Source organism: Sinocyclocheilus grahami, unplaced genomic scaffold (genome assembly GCF_001515645.1).
Source record: "Sinocyclocheilus grahami isolate Dianchi unplaced genomic scaffold, SAMN03320097.WGS_v1.1 scaffold1209.1, whole genome shotgun sequence".
Classification (NCBI taxonomy): Eukaryota; Metazoa; Chordata; class Actinopteri; order Cypriniformes; family Cyprinidae; genus Sinocyclocheilus; species Sinocyclocheilus grahami.
Genome location: NW_015506388.1, coordinates 45026 through 65129, shown reverse-complemented (window position 1 = coordinate 65129; position 20104 = coordinate 45026). Strand labels below are relative to the sequence as shown.

Sequence of the window (20104 nt, the reverse complement as noted above, 5' to 3'; positions counted from 1 at the left end):
TATATATATATATATATATATATATATATATATATATATATATATATATATATTTTGATGTTTCTATACTGGTCAAATACCCATATATGTGGTAAAATACTCATATGTAGTCTAAATGGGCGATAGTCATTTGCTCAGTATTTCACCCACTGTCTAAATGCAGCCATTAGTAATCAAACCTAGGAGACTTGCTGATATCTTTGCTTTAATAATGATTCCTTCAGTCATACTGCACATCCCAGAATGCCTGTGCAGATAAGAGCGAGGGAGTCTGTCCATATCATGCCAGGTCAAACAGAGAGAGACTCTCCGTTCTTTTGTTCAGGACTTAGATGGTCTCTCTCTGGGAATTTATGCTCTTCTCAGTATTTGTAATAATACCAATCTGTATCTGCAGCATTCTCCCCCTGTGCCCCATAAGGAGTAAGTTATTTCATTTAACCTCAGAGTGCTGTGGGCGGAGCAGAGGGATTTGCAGTAGCACCAAAATCCCTTTTTTGGTCATATCTGTGCTAGACGAGATCAGAGGCCAGTGATGACTATGAAGTTATTCACATCAAATCATTATAACAGTTTGACCCCCAACCTTGTGCTGTGTTATTTAGCTAGCGCCTCCATACGGCTGGAATTTTAGATGGGCCAAGCAGAAAACTTCTGAAATAAGCCTCCTACAAAGCTTCTGCTTGTTACATCCTCTTGTTATTTGTGTCATGAGGCTGCTGTAAAGGTTTCCAGAGATTATTTTCTAATTAAAGTGTAGTCTGAACGTCTTTTTATAACCCCTCTGACAGGGCTGATTTTAATTACATTTTGACTAAAACTGCAACAACTGCACAAAAAAGCAGAATTGACCTTTTTGCTTCCATAATGTAACTCTTGTAGTTTATCTTGGCCTATCATGATTCATGACCCTGGTCATGTCTATAAAGATAATGCAATATAGTTTTTACTTGTCATAAACCTTTCTGTAGGGTGACATATACAGCCAGTGAGAGAGAGAGAGAGAGAGATACATATGTGTAAAAAAGACAGATATATAGAAAGATATTTGTAATAGGGACTAATAATGGCCTGAAATCTATGGAAGTGAAGATGTGCTGACAACTTATCAACACTAGAAATTCAACACCACTGTCATGGGTCAAGTATTTTTAAAGGAGGTCACTGTGGGGTAATGGACACTTGTGAGACATAAACACACTTGAAGAAATATGAGGAACTCCAAACAACAGCTATACTTCCATTAACGCCATGTCACCAAATATTTAAGACTGAAAGGGGGCTGAATGTAAATGTTATTGGAATAATTAACCCAGTAATGATATTTATGTCATTATCTGCTCATGTCGTTCCAAACCCATAGGCTGTTATTTCAGTCTGTGGAATACAAATGGTGAAATTTTGAAGAATCTGTTTTGGGAAAACAATCCCTGGTGTGTTCCCGTCATTTTAAACCAGATAGGATATTCTTTTTACCGAAAATTCTAGTCGTATTGGACTAAAACATTCTGACGTTGCTCACACTGGGTATAAACCTTGGGGGATTTTTCCCAACTTTGTTACACTTGTGGAGTTCCTTGACAAAAATGACCAGACTACAAAAAATATAATACATTTCTTGCTATATAATTATATAGGACTAAATTTTCAATTTTATCAACTTATTTTCTTTCAATTAGCACAAGTTTTCTATGTCTTCTTGGAAACAATTGATTGTAGGCCTCATTTGATCTGAGTTTATGAATTTTATGCATACTGCCAAAACGATCCACAAATAATGTTTTTTCTCTCTCTCAAAAACTGCATAAGCTCAGATCATTGAGGCCTACAACCAATCAGTTCCAACAAACTGTTCTAATTGAAAACAAGCTGACAAAACAATTCAATATTTGGATATAAATATAGCATAAGAGAGATTTACAATTCCCAGTCATTTTTCAGCACAGCAAGGTTAAGAATCGGTCATTGAAACATGATCAACCACTAATCTGACCTAATCTTGCATGCTCAGTTATGTCATAGGGTACCGGTATAAAGGTAATTTTCTGTAGCCATTCAAAGTAAGAGGCTTTTTAAAGCCGAATGATGGATATGAATGACGTAAAGCAAACAGAGTCAGTAGTATAACTCTGTCACCATGCCATCAATATGGGCAGCTAAATTAGTATTGTCATCCACCACCATATATGGTGTAAATAGTGTACTGCGATGCCATAATCTTAATGCTTTTTAAAACTTCATATTGAAAGAGGTGAGGCATATTACATGACGGTATTATTTGTCAGTCACAAGAAGGCAAATCACAAGATCAGGAAGAAGGCATAAACAGAAAGGAGCAGATCTGACTGATGAATGCCTGTTTGTCAGATGTCTTATGAAATAAATTAAGTTCAATCATGACAACTCTCTGAACATTTTAACATGGTGATGGATATGACAATGTTAATGTATTTGGTCTTGGCGGAATAGATCTGCTACGCTGCTGCTGTTGTTGGTTATTGCTGTAGTTGTAGATTATTGCTGCTGCTGCTGCAAGCAAGTACAGGAACTTGCTACTGCCAATGCATACAGCGATATGGTGCTGTAAGTATTTAAGACATACTGCTGCTGCACAAATAGCATATAAAAAAACCCATAGCAGATCTATACAGGTGGAGCTGGGGAAGGTGGAGGGTTTCAGAGAAACTCTGAAAGCGCGCTGCAGGAATCTCTAGTGAATGCTAGCCAGCCATATAAATGCAAGGCAGTGAGCTCATTGGCTGCATATGCAGCATGAACCAATCAGCTTGTGCCAAGTCGTTTAACTCTCTGAATATCATCGGTTACGTTAACACCCCGTCAGCCTGCACCATCTAGAGTTTCATGACTGAACTATATATTTTTAATATTATTTAAATCTCTCAATCCTTTCACATTGTTGACTCTGTGGCCATACATTTCTCTGCTAAACTCTTCCTTTTTTACTCTCTAAATGGTCATAATAAGAAGAATCAAGTGCTGTACAAACATAAGCCTGGAAAGTGGAATATTTTTATCTTGGTTTTTTGTAAAACTATATATTTTTTGACCCAGGAGCAGTATTAATTTTTTTTAATATATAGATATTTTCTGAAGTAAATTTGAGTTAGGTCTGAATGCCTAACCGCTAAGTATGAGCTATAGTAAACAGTGTTGCATGCCTTTGCAAACACCTAGTTATTTAGAGATTTCCTGGGCTGTACAAAACATTAAGAAAGAGCTCAGCTTTTTGTTTAGGGCGTGTAGGTAGACTATGCAGCTTTAATTGGGGTACAATAGACATGTGGACGGTCCATTCAGTTCTCTTCAAATGAGCATTATTTGTACAGCGCTCTTCTAAATTGGTTTAAAATTATGCAGCTGTATATGATGACGACAGGAAGCTGGTCAAACTGGCCACTTAAGACACTGATTTCATGGTGACCTCTCGCTAACCTGTTTTATTTAAAGCCCATTCATTGATTGCTTTCAAAGTTTGGAGTAACCTGTGTTGTCTGTTTGCATGTATGTGCAAGTATTAAGGCCCGTTCACACCAAGGACGATAACTATAAAGATAACGATAAAGATTAAGTTCTAAAAATCGTTCTCAATATTAAAGAATAGCAGAGTCCACACCACAGCTATAACGATAAAGACAAAGAGAAACGATATCGTTGGAATCACTTTCAAAATGATTTTTTTCCAGCTAATGAACGATAAAAAATTGGCAGCCAATCAGAATCAATCCTGCTATAACGAACTTGAGAATTAAAAGCGGCAGACGATATCGTTCGCTGGTGTGGACGCTAATATCTTTATAGTTATCTTTATAGTTATCGTTATTGCTGTGAATGGTGCTTTAGTCTTAATAAAAGTAGAAATAAAAAGTAGTAATATATTTAGGTGTAACATTTATATTTGAAAAAACTCAAGAATCAAGAATCCTTCAAATATTTAAAAATATTTGTTTCATTTATTTTTTAAAGTTTTATTCAAAGTGTTACTTGTCACTTCTTTGGAATTATCTGTGAAATTTACTAGCATTTTGTTTTTTAATTTTAGTTTTTTTTCAGTGTATTTATTTCTATTTCCATTTATTTTCTTTGCAAGCCAAATGAGAAAAGGGTATTTTGTGTTCTTGTGATAATTCAGCTTATAGCTAAGAATACAAATCAAGAGCCGACATCTGTGCATCCCAGTGATTTTGTTTTGTAACTGTCAACTCCCTTGAGTGTGGTTACTAAAATGCTGTATAATAATCTCAAGAAAATGAAGTGTATTTTGAATGATGTGTAATTTAGGCTGAAGGGCTCCTCCCACTTCCGTTTTATATATAGCTCACTGAATGAGCTCAGTCTTTCTAAACTAGCATATGCTGACTCTTATTGCCCTGTATACGTTGGCCAGAGTTTTGTTTCCATGTCACCACAGTCTGGTTTTGATTTGTTTTTGGTTGCCATGGTTATACTGGTTAAAATTCCTTTGGGTTTTCCCCCTAAATTAAAAACGTAGGTTGTCAAAATGGTTGGCTGCATGCTGTTTGCCACATTACACTCTGAATCTTAAACGCACATAGGAAAATCTAACGGCCATCTTGTGGTCTTTCATCATCTACTTTTTTTTTTTTGGAGATTTCGAGTTGCCCAGACCTGATACTTATCGTACAACTGGCTGAGAGAATTGTCTGGAAGATTGAAAATCTTGCTCAGTTATGTAAACACTGTCGTACCAAAAATACTACTGTGAATAATATGGGATGCAATAGATTTCAGACCAAATTCCCAAAAAACATGGATCATCAAGAAAATTTCTGAATAACTGCGCTTTATACTGTTTATAATTCTGCATTATTGTTCTGAGACATTAACAAATGAAGTTTGCATATATATAGTTGGGTATCATCACATAGCTGTACTTAGCATATTTAAGAATAGTTTAAACATTGTTATATCGTCAGAATCTGCTTTAGAAGAAGAATGGGGTACTGCCCACCCCGATTACACAAAAGCAAGCATATGTTCAGAGCAAGAGCGGGAAGGGGGAGTGTGGCTCAGGTTTTATGAAAGCCGCACCTGTGAGGGATATCTGGAGGTAATCTCCGGTCCAAGGAGAGCAGACATGAGGAATGTTATGTGGGATTCAAAGGACCATATCACTTTCTCTCTCTCGTTATTGTTTCTGCTATGAACTCTTTCCATATCCTGCTGTTGTTTCCTTCTTTTAACAGGAGCCTTTTCTAGGTATAAGTATGTTGGAAGGAAAGTCAAATATGGGAGACTGTTGAAACTTTAAGTGACAGGCTGTGTGAGCTGAGCTATATCTCATAACAGGGGTCTTGTGAAATCAAATCTTTAATTAGTGATGCTTGCTAAGGGTAATAAAATGGGTGAAAAAAAATCTCCTTGAATTATACTGAATGAAGGACCAGAGCCATTTTTAGGGATTAAATAACATAGAGGCTCGGCTGTGGGTACTTTTAACTTGGGATAATAAGAAACAAGCTAGCAACCGCCCAAAATCCCTAGCAACCAACTAAATGTCTTAGGAACGATATAGCAATATGTTTGAACACCATTACCAATAAACAATAAGAAAATAAGGACATCACAACAAACTAGCACCTAGTTTTGCATGGCCAAGCACCACAGTTTCCATAAAAAATGTAAACTACCCAGTTAATTTGTAGCACAAGTCTCCAAGAGCTAATTTATGCAATGACCATTTTGAAAATCTAAGGGGGCGTGAAGGAAATAGAAAATACCCAAACAAGGGCACTTACGTGCATTCCATGCACCCTGGGAAGCATAAAAAACAAATATTGATGTGTAGAAGTGAGTCACTGTTCAGCAGGAATGCAGGACCTTCCCAGAATTATGGGAAAACGGAGGATGTGCAATTAAAATGACTAATCCAAAAGGGAAAAAAAACCAAAGTCGTGTTACTGTACAGAGTGGGTACCAAGATTTTAACACACTGAAGTATGTCTATACCATGACTATACTGGCTTTGATTATATAATGTATTGTTCAATTGCTGAAATATAGAGGCAACAAAAGCGTTTTGTGTAACTGTCTGGATAGGATCAAATGAGTTGTGTGGGCAGCACAGCAATGGGATTCTTGTCCCACATGTGAGTGACCTTAGCAAAGTCTTTTTCTTTCATCTATTTAATACGGCATTGAAAAGAAGGACATCAGTGCATTGAAGTACAAATAATTGCCCTACACTCTGTGCATGTAAATTAAGCTAACTATTTTTAAAACTCTAGGCTTAGACAGCTTTTTTAATACTCTATTGATGCAAATTTGAAGAAGCTCTTGTATACGTTGTAACTCCGCAGAAACTTAATCTGGCTCATTTTGGCCTGCATGAATCATTTTGCAGTCCAGCGCCACTTTTCCATCCACAAATGTCTGCGTTGACATCGTCATCTGAAAACCAACCATCTTTTCCTCTGAATAGGCTTCTCCAGCCGTGACGAAGGAGGATTTGAGTGGAAACAGTGCTTCACAGTTAGCCGCAAATTCCCGCTTTTAGAGGCCCGCAGTAGAACATTCTATACTTAGTCACTGTTCACTGCCACTTGGTAGTTTCATTTTCAAGTCAGTTCATGAGGTTTGCCTCCAAATATTTGTATAAAACTGATACTAACATGCCCAAAAATGTGTAAAAAAGTGGGTATTTAACTTAAAAATAAGAAAACATGGCATTAAGCCTGGGTTTCTGATGGGGGTTTCTTAGTACTGATTGCAGTACCACACAGTATTGGTAATACCACCCTGCTATGCTAATTACTTCAGTAGGAAAAATCTTACAAAAAACTAAAAAACAAAATATATTTGTATAGTGATTGTGAAATTGGGAGATTGAGATTCCAATGGATAATAAGCCTCATGCCTAACTGCTAAACACATCACAATTGTTCTCTGTGTTTCTCCTAAAACGCTACCATGGAAATCTGACCCACCATGCCTAGCAGGCAAGATGCTGATAGGTTCCAAGAATGAACATTGTTTATTTTGACAGTTTACATTTGTCACTTAGACAGATTTCCAGGAAAGATTACCTGTCAAGTGTTTGCTCCAAAAAGATAAGGGTAATCACTTATTTCTTTTTACAACTTGCTAGGAAAAAATCTTTAAGATTAGTGTAATCAACCACAAAAAGTAGACCTGTCATGACAAGGGAGCATAGTTTATATATTTATTGTCAATAGGCTGATTTGTTGTTAGTTTGAAGTACAAAATAAGACCTTCATTTTGTTTTCATTTTGCTCTTTCATTATGAATGACTGTTGGAAAGTTTTTTATGAAACCTGACACCACTTACTGTTTTCTTTTACTGTGATGACATTTTGAAAATGCCTATTAGATCCTAAGGGTCCAATTTCATTTTCATGACATGAAAATGAAACTTTGACATTGCTAAAACAACAGAGTTTGAGTTGAGATACACTGTATGGGTTCAATTAAGAGTGTTACTTTCCAATACCGTGTTCAAATTCTGATTCAAAGGAAATACTACTGAAATAGTTTTAATTATAATTTATTCAAAATATTCATAGTGGTTTTACTTGTGCTGTTGTCTTTCATGAACATTAGTGATCTCATGTTTGTTTATATCACTTTTTGAGAGTACTCGAGCTGGAGGACACTATTTTTTCATCCACTAGATGTTGTCTCTGATGTTGTCCTGATGGATTCTTTCTCTAATCTGTAAAATATTTTATTAACACCAAGATGAAGGTTTCTAAAGAAGAAAGAGGCATGGTCAAAATGGTCGAAAAGCTCACTCTTATTCTTCTCCATCCAGAAGTCTCCTGTAGGTGGCTATCTCAGCTTCCAGCTCCATCTTGATGTTGAACAGGGCCTGATACTCCACTGTCTGACTTTGAATGTTGTCACGCAGCTGTTTAAGCTCAGACTCTCTCAGCAAAATGATGCCATTATATTGCTCCACCTGCATCCCATATCGCAACTTTGTTTCATTAAGGGCGTCTTCCAGAGATGCTCTCTGTAAGAAAAGTCAAAAATAAATAAATAGATAAATAAATGCTCATAAGTAATGATCAAAAGTGGAGAGCTGCATCAAGGTGTCAGGGTAGAATCTCTTACACTTCCAATCAGAGACTGCAGCTCTGTTTTCAAAGTCTGCATCTGCCTGTGGCTCACGCTGACTTGTGTTTTGGCTTCTTTCAATGCTTCCTCATTCTCACTCACTTGAACCTGTACCATGGAGATCTGTGCAAAAAAAAGAAATAAATGTAATTCTCTGTTGTCTTAAAAACAGAAATAATGTGTAACATTTTCAATGAGAAATGATGCCCCACTTTTGATTCATGCCAAATTTTCAGTTCCTCCTGGTTCTTTAGGGCAATCTTTTCATACTTGGCTCTTATCTCCTCCATGATCTTAGCCAAGTCCTGTCCCTTGGGAGCATCAACATCCACCTGCACTCCTGATTGGTTGATTTGACTATATAGTTCTGACACTTCCTGAAAAATGTGAGATTTGAGGTTCCACAGGGTTATATCTTTGGCCCTCTCCTGATTGTGAGCTACTGCACTCTCTGAGCAAGTCAGCATTGTGATCTATTGTAATTAAATATATATTTTTATTTATGTGTAGTATAATAATGTACTTACCAGGTGATGTCGTTTCTTTAACTCGATAAGCTCCACTTTCAATCCTTCAACATCATTTTCTAGATGCAGTCGTGCCATATTTGTGTCATCCAGCATCTTTCTCAATGCATTTATGTCAGCTTCAACATACTGTCTTAGCTGCAGTTCATTTTCATACCTATAAACACATAACATTAATGGGAATGATTGTTTCTTAATATTGCTAGTCAGTTGCATGTTGCATTATGGGGAGGGACGTTCTCAGTTTAGTCACTGGACAAAAATTGGACCCAAGATGAATCATTGATATGTTTGGTTCATTTTCCTGGAAATGTATATATCTGCAACAAGTTTATATTGTCCAGCTTGCATATAGTTCTTGACATATAGATGGGCTCGAAGCTAATACACATGGAATAAAACCCGCAAAATATTGTTTGATTTCATGGAGTCTTTAAAACTAGCTTACTTGACCCTGTAGTCATCGGCAGCCAACTTGGCATTGTCAATTTGAAGACTCACATTTGCATTGCTCATAACCATCTCCAGAATCTAAATGGACATAACCAAAAAAGGTACAATACAGTCTATTGTTAGTTTATTATCTAAGGCCACTATAGAGAAGCCGCTTCTCAAGAATTAATTACATGCCTTACTCAAGGGCACAGTCAAAGTCCAGTTTCTGAGCATGAACCTGCAACCCTTTCATTACTTCACACTATAGTAATGTGCAAACATTACTGTCTAATAAAAATTTAAGCAAAAATAAATAATTATGCATATTAAGATACTGCACAGGACAAAATTGTTAAAGACAAGTATTGCAGTGGACAGAAGTTCCAGTTACCTCTTTGCGTAGTTTCTCAAAGGTGGCTTGGTAGTGACTGTAGTCCTTAGTGGCTGGACCTTTTTTCACCAGAACCTGGTGGATTTTCACCTCCAGCTCACTATTGGCCTTCTCCAAGCTCCTAACTTTCTCCAGGTACGAAGCTAGACGTTCATTCAGGATTTGCATGGTAACCTTTTCACTTCCAACATTTCCAACAAGCCCCATTTGTACAGTGGCAGATCCAAAGATATCCTTGGAATAGGAACCCCTATTCCCAGCACTTCTCCAAGAGTAAAATGTGGGTCTTAGCATGCTGAGATCCTCTGAGGACGATCTATATATTCTTTTGTTCTGAATGCTGAAGGTTTGCATTTTGCTTAGTTTTCTGCAGAGAAGAGATCTTTAATGAAAAGGAGATCAGATGTAACCGCTGGTTCTAAGAGGTATGAGATTTTTATGGTTTTGCAGTTCACAAGTAGTAGGCACATTTCTGTTATCTTTAGACTCTGGACTTCCACCCCACCCACTGTTTAGTGTTTTGGTACAGAAGTATTAACTCGGTAATGAAACTTTTATGAATTTCTTTTTTATGTGGGGCACAAAAGAAGATATTTAGAAAAATGTGTTTCTTTGTTTGTTTGTTTTGTCCGTACAGTGAAAGTCAGTTAAATTTGAGGTTTCACAGGGTTATATTGTGGGCCCCCTCATATTTGTGAGATATATAGAAAGAAACTTTGGACTAAAGAGTGCTATTTTGGAACCCATTGATGTTCATTAGCCGCGTTTCCACTGTCGGGCCAAAAGCGGGCGTGCTAGTGCGTGCCAGGGCCAGTCGCGTTTCCACTGTCACTTCCGGGACTTGATCGTGCCTCGTCGGTGCTTCCTCTGGGCCAACGTTTTTTTGGGCTGACGAAAACCTTGGGCCAAAGCGGGCCGGCTGGGGCTAGAGGGGTGGTTATGAACAAAGGCGGCGTTTCTACGCATCTGGAGAGCGTTAGCGCCGTGGATCATTTCATAAAGTTAACAGCTATAACACCAGCATTAAAGACTTTTAAAATAAGTTTAGTTCAAAACTCACTTTCAGACAGCAGCGAGTGTTTGAAATAACTTGATCCAAAGTGTATTATGATCTCCATACAAGGCAGAAATATTTATAAGCAATGCAAAAGACTGTGCACGCTAGCCATTAACGTTACCATAGTAAACATAAATACGACCGCTTGAAGAAATCAGATGTCAGCTTCTAATTCTCTATCACAATCGTGTATTTATTTAGTAACATATTTTATCTGTCATAAGTCCCGTCTCGAGAGTTTAGATCAGCGTATGTCATAAAAATATAATAATATTTTTTGTTCGGGAGCTTTTATAAAAATATAGAAATTATCATTCTTTCTAAATGTATATACTGTGACTACAAATAAACAGAAACGGATTCGACTGAATAAGTAGGTAGGCTATGTTCATACCACTTTATTTCTGTGTGACTAATTTTCAATCCTGATAAATTAATTAATTATGATCAATGTATCACTTATTATTGTAAAACATTGATGCTTTTGGATTTAAATCTTTAACAAAGCATGCAAACAAACAGTTTGTTTTGTGATCGCGTTAGTTCTAGTGACTTATTTCTTATTAGTTTTCTGATAACTTCTCTTTGTTGGTGAAATGATGGGGTTGCGTGACGTTGTTCCTGAGAGGCGTGTAAAGGGCGGGTTTTAGTGAAGTACAGCAGAGCTTCTGGCCCGACGGTGGAAACGCAGCATGATTTTGGCCTCGGTGCTACAGGTCTGAGGCTATTAGCCCCGCCCAGCCCGTTTAAAGCACTGGCTCGCACTGGCCCGAGTGTGGAAAAGCGGCTAATGCATGGACAAACACAGTTCAAATTATATTCTTTTGCGTTTTGAAGAAGGAAGAAATTTGTAAAATTTATGAGTAAATGATGACAATTAAAATTTTTGGGTGAACTATACCCTTTAACTATTCAACTGACCTCATTTGGTATTTTTTCAGTAATATGTCTTTTAGAATTAATTTTAATTTATTTTAGATAAGTCCTAACATGGACTAACTGTATAAAATCATTCCGTTCAAAAAACATCTTACAGGAGCTCATGCTGTCTGCATGAATAATTTAACAAAATCAAGCCCCTTGTTCTGTTCTCACGATAGCTATGAATAACTCTCACAAGTCACAGTGGCTGAAATAAATATTAAAGATACCGACTTCCACAACAAAAGGTCTCATCACAACTAACATTATTTAATAGTCCGTTATAGAATGTGTCTTCCTTTCTTGTTTTTTGTGAAGACATAAGTAGCATTTAGTTAGTTCTTCAGATTTATTTTAAATTTTTTTATCCAATGTTCACATAGCCACCAATTATATATTTTGATTAAATTACATTATATTTATGAAAATTGTTTGAAATTATATGATATTTTGAAAAATAAATTCTATTTGGTTTAATTATGCAACTTAAGGGCTTTTTTCCCCCCTAAAAATGGGTGCCAAGAATGATGACACTTGAGGCCCAAAACTACCTTTGATCAGACTGACTGGAATATTGTCAAAAAACATTAATGACAAGCAGAATGCAAAGATTTGATGAAAGTGTCTTTTATTTGAAAGGACAAGACATCATGACAACAACATGACATAAAACCAAAATGGGACAATTGATGATCGTAAACAATCATCGTCATTTCAAAAATATTTAATAAAGTTCAATAGTGTTTTTTGACCTTCAGTCTTTTTTGGTTGTAGTTATTAAAATGTAAAAAAAAAAAAACATTAAGATTTTTTGTTTTAAGTTAGTGTTGAAATTTGCTAGTTAAATCTCATTGCAAATTGTATCTTGGACTAAATAAATATCTAATGTGTTAAGTCCAACCTGTCTTTAGATCATTTTATCATTGGCCCATTAGGTTTTTCTGATGTGTCGTGGAGGTTGATCTGAAATTTGATGTTCAAAGTTTCCTCTCCTTGGTTTCTGAGCTTGAAGACACCACCTTCCCATCCACCAGCGTCTGTGTGACCGTCATTACTTTCACCTTCTTTTGCTCTTCAAGAGCATCCTGGAGCCTGCAGGAGAAAACATACTTGTTACCAACCACACAAAACAAATACTCTAGCAAACCTAGTCACAAAGTTAAAAAACCACAGGACATGCCTACACAAATGGTGAAGTGCTGTGAAAAAATCTCTGTATGCTTCAGAAGAAAACTTACTTGAAGTCCCCACCATCCAGAAGCCTCCTGTAGGTGGCAATTTCTGCCTCCAGCTTCATCTTGATGTTCAGCAGAACCTCGTAATCATGCGTCTGTTGCTGGATGTTGTTGCGCAGTTGTGTGAGTTCAGCCTCCAGTTGCATAACGACAGCATTGAGACTCTCAATCTCCATGTTGTAGCGCATTTCTGTGTCTCGCAGAGTGGCCTCCAGTGATCCTTTCTGGACAATCAAACAAAGAGAACCCAAGAGTTTGAGCAGACTTCATTGAGAACAAGTCTTGAGACAAATTCAAGACATGATACTTGAATACAGCTAATTTAATAAAAAGGATTGTAAAGACCAGTTGGAAATTGCAGCTTCTACAATGGCTACAAGAAAACAAACTCACCAGGTTCTTCTGTGACTCCAGCTCGATCTCCAATGTCTGAATTTGTCTGCGAAGTTCGTTGACTTCTGTACGTGCACCCTGGAGGGCCTCTGTGTTCTGTGTGACTTGTACATGAATCTCTGTGATCTGGAGAGAGCATAACATTTCACTTTAGTCGCAAAACAGTGGTATCGACGTGCAACAGTGTTTAACAAGACTTGATTTTGAGAAAAGAATGATCTTTTGGAATATACCTGAGATTCGTGCCAGGCCTTCAGCTCCTCCTGGTTCTTGAGAGCCATCTTCTCGTACTTGGCTCTTATCTCCTCCATGATCTGGGCCAGATCTTGTCCTTTAGGGGCATCAACATCCACCTGCACTCCTGACTGGGAGATCTGGTTACGAAGCTCCATTACCTCCTGTTGGGTGGAGAAACCATAAAATCTTAAAGCAACACCCATAATGGATTATGAGGAAGACAGATGTTTCCAGCTGTGTTAATGTACAAATGTGCCAGATGTGCACTCACATTGTCATGGTTCTTCTTAAGGAAGATGAGCTCTTCCTTGAGGGCCTCAATCTCACTTTCAAGGTTCATGCGGTTCATGTTGGTGTCATCAATGACCTTTCTCAGGCCAGCAATGTCAGCCTCCACACCTTGGCGGATGGACAGCTCAGATTCATACCTGCAGGCACAACAAAGGTCAATGGTTCACTCTTCTAGGAAACTAGGAATGTTCCCATGAGGTCAAAATATGTGTTATGTTTCGCAGTTTTGTTAACTCACTTGACTCTGAAGTCATCAGCTGCCAGGCGGGCGTTATCAATCTGGAGCACCAGACGGGTATTGTTTGCGGTGGCATCAAAGATCTATAACCAAAACAGAAATCACTTAATTGAATCAGTCAGGAAACCACCACTGAACAATGCAATGCGCAGTTATGACACATAAAACCTCACCTAACTTTAACTGTTTTACAAATGTTTTAGGGTGATGTATAATGTGTAAATCTCATGGTCACTGTATACCAAGCTGCAGTACCATCTTCTGCTCTAATGTTTTAGTTTGCTTAGATAAGAGGTACTGGAGGACAAAGTTCATTTCACAGTTTGTTAGATAATCATTAACCAACAGCAATGTTGGAAAAGCAGCTGGTGTCTGTTTAATGGTTGTAAATTAAATTGTATAGCAGGAAGAGCAAGGGTTAAGCTGGATTTCCTGTTTTTTTGCTAATTCCTAATGTGCTATTTTGTAAATGCTTTTCATGTTTGCAAGCCAGCATTTCCTGGCATCATGGAAAAGGGTGGAGACATATAATACTTTAACAGTTTAACGCCACATATTTTCCATATGCTAATGAGTGTTGGCTGTGTAACTACTAACAATAGTCCTAATTAAATGTGTTTTATGTTTTAATTTAAATAAATAAGTTATATTGTATTATGTATATTGTATACTTCACTGAGCTTTTAAACTGAAATATTCCTTTCAGTGCTCTTTTCCACAGGCTAATCTCACAGCTAATCCCATTTACTTTTGTGACTGTAAGAAACCCTGATGCATAGGACTTTAATTCTTTTAATTTAATCTACCTGTCACTTTACTGCATAGTCACTGATGAAAGAAAAGACAATCATTCTGATAACACTATCTGGTTATCAGTGACATATCAGCTTTAAATTTCAGCTTCAAGATACTATTGGTGTGAAACTGACTCCAATCGGTATTTTATCATTAACAGCATCTGCTTTATGAACTTCTTTTCAAGAAAATATAGAATAGGACTATATAAATGTAGCTATGAATGAAGCTAGCTTTGTTAGGAATATCTCTGCCAAAGTCTCACAGCTGGTCGCATTTTGCACTGTCTGAACTCTCTCGACTTTTCCATTTCCCTTATGACACAGACAGATGCTGAAACATCTCAGATCCCAGAGTTTCCATCCACAGGGAATAAACAAGCATCCTGATGTGTAACAGGACAAGAATAAATACAGGATGGAAACGCTTATTCACCGGAATACCGGCTGTAAGCAGAAGTTACGACTGCCGTCCCGCAGAGACTGAGCCTCCCTCCCCCATGCCTTCCCCCTGTTTTTGGTTTCACCCATGGTTTATTTTTTGGTTCTTTGCCTATCAGTGCTGGCCATCAGTAAACTCTCATTCAGCTCTTTCAAGCTTTAAATGACAAAGGAATGCCTCTGTTTTGTTAGTTTCTGTCCTGAAACCCAATAAATGTCCACTAGACTGTTAATAAACACAAAGCAGCACAATTAGACTGTCACATTAAGTTCTTTATACATTTTCTTTACCTTTCTCCTATTCAAACTCATTCAAACTCACCTTCTTGCGCAGATCGTCAACGATGGGCTGGAAGCGGCTGTAGTCGTGGACATCAGGACCTTTCTTCTCCAGGGCCTCACGGATCTTCAGCTCCAGCTTGCTGTTGGCCTGCTCCAGGATCCTCACTTTCTCCAGGTAGGAGGCCAGACGGTCATTCAAGTTCTGCATGGCCATCTTCTCATTGCCCATGATCTCACCTGTGGCTCCAGTGGCACTCACTTGGATGGAGCTGGACATTGAGGGGAATCCCACACCACTGCGGACACCTGAGTAGGAGGCAGAGGAGATTCGGGTTCCTTGACCTCCGGCGCCACCGTAGATGCTCGCAGCCCGGTATGTTGGCACATTGGTGGTACGCTTGATGGACATCTGGGACACCGGCACCTGGGAGGTGGAGGAACGCACACTGTAGCTTGTTCTCAAACTCATGGTCGCTGAAGTGAATGAACAGATGAGTGATTGAAGGCCTGGAGAGAGGTAGAGCTCAGTAACACAGCCAGAAGAGTGCACAGGGCATGAGGGACACTCTCAGGCTTTATGAACAAACTGCTCATAGAAGTCCTGCCCACAAGCCCCTCCCTTCAGCCAATCACATTCCTCCATGTCTAGAGTGTGGTTCTGTGGGTTCTGTGACTGGATTCCTTTAAGAAGTTTGTTATTACAAGTGGCTCCATTTTACCTCTCTGAAATTAGAGTGAAATGTTCTTCACATCTCAATCTTTTTTAGAGTTTTTTTGTATCAAAAGAACATGCAGTCTTATTATTAACAAAATATGATGTAATATGAGCATGAAACATCTCTGATATACAGATATGCTTAAACAAAAAAGAACAACTTAAGTTTTTATACATCAGCATGAGTAAATCCTGCAAAACTGAGCAGATTGTTAGTTTGTGATACCTAATGCATTAATTAATGTTAACAGTTATTGTAAAGTGGTACTACCACTTCTGCATGGCCATCTTCTCATTGCCCATGATCTCACCTGTGGCTCCAGTGGCACTCACTTGGATGGAGCTGGACATTGAGGGGAATCCCACACCACTGCGGACACCTGAGTAGGAGGCAGAGGAGATTCGGGTTCCTTGACCTCCGGCGCCACCGTAGATGCTCGCAGCCCGGTATGTTGGCACATTGGTGGTACGCTTGATGGACATCTGGGACACCGGCACCTGGGAGGTGGAGGAACGCACACTGTAGCTTGTTCTCAAACTCATGGTCGCTGAAGTGAATGAACAGATGAGTGATTGAAGGCCTGGAGAGAGGTAGAGCTCAGTAACTCAGCCAGAAGAGTGCACAGGGCATGAGGGACACTCTCAGGCTTTATGAACAAACTGCTCATAGAAGTCCTGCCCACAAGCCCCTCCCTTCAGCCAATCACATTCCTCCATGTCTAGAGTGTGGTTCTGTGGGTTCTGTGACTGGATTCCTTTAAGAAGTTTGTTATTACAAGTGGCTCCATTTTACCTCTCTGAAATTAGAGTGAAATGTTCTTCACATCTCAATCTTTTTTAGAGTTTTTTTTGTATCAAAAGAACATGCAGTCTTATTATTAACAAAATATGATGTAATATGAGCATGAAACATCTCTGATATACAGATATGCTTAAACAAAAAAGAACAACTTAAGTTTTTATACATCAGCATGAGTAAATCCTGCAAAACTGAGCAGATTGTTAGTTTGTGATACCTAATGCATTAATTAATGTTAACAGTTATTGTAAAGTGGTACTACCACTTAGTCACACAACTGTTATTTTTGTTATTTAAAAAAATATAATGTAGGATGAAATTTACAAGCTCTATTGAGTAACTTGCTTCCAGAGAATCCAAACCTCTTAGACACTCATATTGAGAAATCATTATATTTTGCAATTTGTCGACTAATTTTTTTATTGTTTTGCTGCACATACTGTAAATGAAGAAAGCTTTTCGTGTTGCAGCAGGCAGTCTTTCTTATCTTTCTTATCTTTCTCATCTTTCTCTCTTAACCAGTGCACTGGAAAAACTGGCAAAAATGAACAGAGAGAATAGGTTTAGCCTATCACGATTTTCTAGTTGTGATATCCAATCACCAAAAGGATTTTCCTGACTGCCACGCCTGTAAAAGGATGTGTGAACAAAGGAACAATTAGTCTAGCTCCTGAGTACACACACATGTATGGACAAAGAAATGAGCTAATCACTGAAACCTATCTGGACCCCCTGTAGTTTTAAAACCATTTGCATGGATTAGACCCATACCTGTTTAAAATAAGTTTCACAAAGATGAGTTTCAGATGAGAAAGCTGATACTGTGCCCACACTCCTGAAGGATTTATTTTTGGTTTGTAAGTTGTATTTTAGTTTTAGTCCGACAGAAAGAAAAACGACTAAATTGCTAACTTTGGAAATACTCAAGAGATTTAAGCTGCTCAAAAATATGTCAGAGTGGTATAAAGGCTTTGATGTGTATTTTCAAATACAGGACAAACTGACCTTTTGTTTATCGAAAGGCATTTTCCCATAAATATATTCTGTGGAAACTTTAAGATTTCATAAACAGTCTGAGTAAAGCAAAGCTAGTTTGTGAGAGTGTCTGGCTGTGGCGATCCTCCCTTATCTATTGTGTCAGAATGTGTTTGTTTGAGGCTGGAAGGGCACAGGAATTTGATGTGAAAGAATGTACATCAATGTTGTTGAGCCCATTTCACAATCACAGGCTCTCAGTTTGCTATTGTCTATTTACCCATACAGAAAATTATCCTTTTTGCTGTATCAGTTTTTAAAGAGGCCATAAACTCAATTATGAATGAAGTAGAACTGTTTTATGAAGGTATTTAGTTGTATTTATTCATTTATTTTATGAATACTTTCAATTAGACTCTTCTTGTATGGTACTCTAATGGAATTATTCATAATTTTAATCATAATGTAGTGACTTTGGAATATTTAGGTATTTTACATGAAGTAAAATGAGTTAGTTAATGATAATTAATGCATTAACTTACATTAACTAACAATGAGTATTTATTAATATTTTTTTAACGTTAGTTTTAAAAACTGTTCATTGTTAGTTCATTATAGCTCTGGTCCATTAAATAATATTAACATATACAACTTTTGATTTCAACAATGTATTGGTGAATGTAGAAATTAACATTATCTAAGAATAATAAATTATTTAGAAGCATATTTCATTGTTAGTTCCTGTTAACTAATGTATTCTAATCTTAACAAATGGAAACTTATATGTTACCAATATTTAATAGCGTACAACCATTGAATGAATTTAAATAATTTTTTATGGCATTGTTGCTCTCTTTCCTATTCAGGGTGTGTGTGATCATTCTAAAAGATTTTAATCATTTTTCCTAAACATAATGTAATCCAGTGTTTCTCAACCCTGGTCCTGAGCGCCCCCCAACACTGCACATTTTGTATGTCTCCCTTATCTGACACCCATTTCAGGTCCTGGAGTTTCTTTTAATGAGCTAATGAGTTGAATCAGGTGTGTTTGATTAGGGAGACACACAAAATGTGCAGTGCTGGGGGGCGCCCAGGACCAGGGTTGAGAAACACTGATGTAATCTGTGCTGTGGGTTGCCAGATCCTCTACCCTTGCGGAGGATTGTAAAACGATTGCTGTAAAGTTATAATGGAGACATGACAAAACAAGCGGGTGGTCCAGTCATAACTCATTTGGGACATATTTGAGGTGTGTCCTCACAAAAAGAAGAACATTTGCAAAAACAAACACGCATGCACCCACTCTTAGTTCATAAATCCATGTTATACAAAATGTTGAAAGTCTTCATGATTCTTAAAAAGAAAGTATTCACATGTCCACAACATGATGGATAATTGATCTGTTTGTGCATTACAGCTATCATGGGAATCATAAGGAAATAAAGTTTAAATGCCAGTCACACTGCCTAATCTAATACGGGAGGGGCGGTGGCGGGGGCGAGGGCAGGGTCAGGGGCACTGATAAAACTGAGCACTGATAAAACATCAGGTGAAAGCAGTGCCATATATGGGCACGTTTGACATGTCCTCATGACATTGTGTTTGTACATCCGTTGACAGCACCAGTGAGTAAATACAGGGATTACTATTAATTTACAAAACTCAACAAAGCAAACTTAATTGAAATAAAAACTGATGCTAAAAGCCTTTTAGATATGTGTAGCATTGTATGTCGTGCTAAGTATAGCTCAATAAAGTGCCTTTTAAGCCCGGGATACACTGCACAATTTTAGCAATCCTATAAGATCATTACTTTATCACACTGTGCGACATGGATCGTTTAAACTTGGGTACGACAAGCATGTAAGCCCGGGATACACTGCACGATTTTTGGCTGTCCCAGACGAAAGATTGCCATCGTGAAGCAATCGTGGCGATTTCTGTGATCGTGGCTCTTAATCGGTGGTCCTATGTCGTACAGTGAGAGAGGTTCAAAGACGGGCGTTTTCCCGGTCTTGCGACCAAAGATAGCCTACGATAGTTTTCTGACAGTGTCAGAAATTCAGCATGATCAACGCACAGTGTGTTTGCTGCTACGACTTGCATCTAGCAGCCAATGAAATTGCAACATGAAATTACATATTGATCCACGCGACCAGCGGCGCTAAAATTTCAATGCCATGGAGGCAAAAAAAAGTAGAAGGGTATGTGGGATACCCATAAAGAACAAATTCTTGTTGAGTTGTGGCAGCAGAGGG

General features: G+C 37.9%; 3 protein-coding genes across 4 annotated transcripts; all 3 read right to left on the bottom strand.

Annotated features, from left to right (window-relative positions):
• Positions 1-7196: 7196 nt before the first annotated feature.
• LOC107568043 (keratin, type I cytoskeletal 18-like) lies at positions 7197-9894 on the bottom strand. 2 transcript variants are annotated; one of them, XM_016253881.1, is made up of 7 exons: positions 9469-9894; positions 9091-9173; positions 8643-8799; positions 8328-8492; positions 8113-8238; positions 7791-8011; positions 7197-7711 (listed from the first exon to the last, which is right to left on the bottom strand). In XM_016253881.1, the coding sequence occupies exons 1-6, from the start codon at positions 9820-9822 to the stop codon at positions 7793-7795; spliced, it is 1104 nt and encodes a 367-aa protein (XP_016109367.1). In that variant the 5' UTR covers positions 9823-9894; the 3' UTR covers positions 7197-7711; positions 7791-7792. The 2 variants fall into 2 exon arrangements, with proteins under 2 accessions (XP_016109367.1, XP_016109366.1); XM_016253880.1 differs by having other exon boundaries at positions 7197-8011.
• Positions 9895-12397: 2503 nt separating this feature from the next.
• On the bottom strand, positions 12398-15942 carry LOC107568050 (keratin, type I cytoskeletal 18-like). Its single transcript, XM_016253898.1, has 7 exons — positions 15398-15942; positions 13841-13923; positions 13583-13739; positions 13308-13472; positions 13075-13200; positions 12685-12905; positions 12398-12538 (listed from the first exon to the last, which is right to left on the bottom strand). Exons 1-7 carry the CDS (start codon positions 15824-15826, stop codon positions 12424-12426), a joined length of 1296 nt encoding a protein of 431 aa, XP_016109384.1. The 5' UTR covers positions 15827-15942; the 3' UTR covers positions 12398-12423.
• A 397-nt stretch (positions 15943-16339) lies between these two features.
• LOC107568039 (keratin, type I cytoskeletal 18-like) lies at positions 16340-16715 on the bottom strand. Its single transcript, XM_016253876.1, has one exon. It carries the CDS (start codon positions 16613-16615, stop codon positions 16340-16342), a length of 276 nt encoding a protein of 91 aa, XP_016109362.1. The 5' UTR covers positions 16616-16715.
• Positions 16716-20104: the final 3389 nt, after the last annotated feature.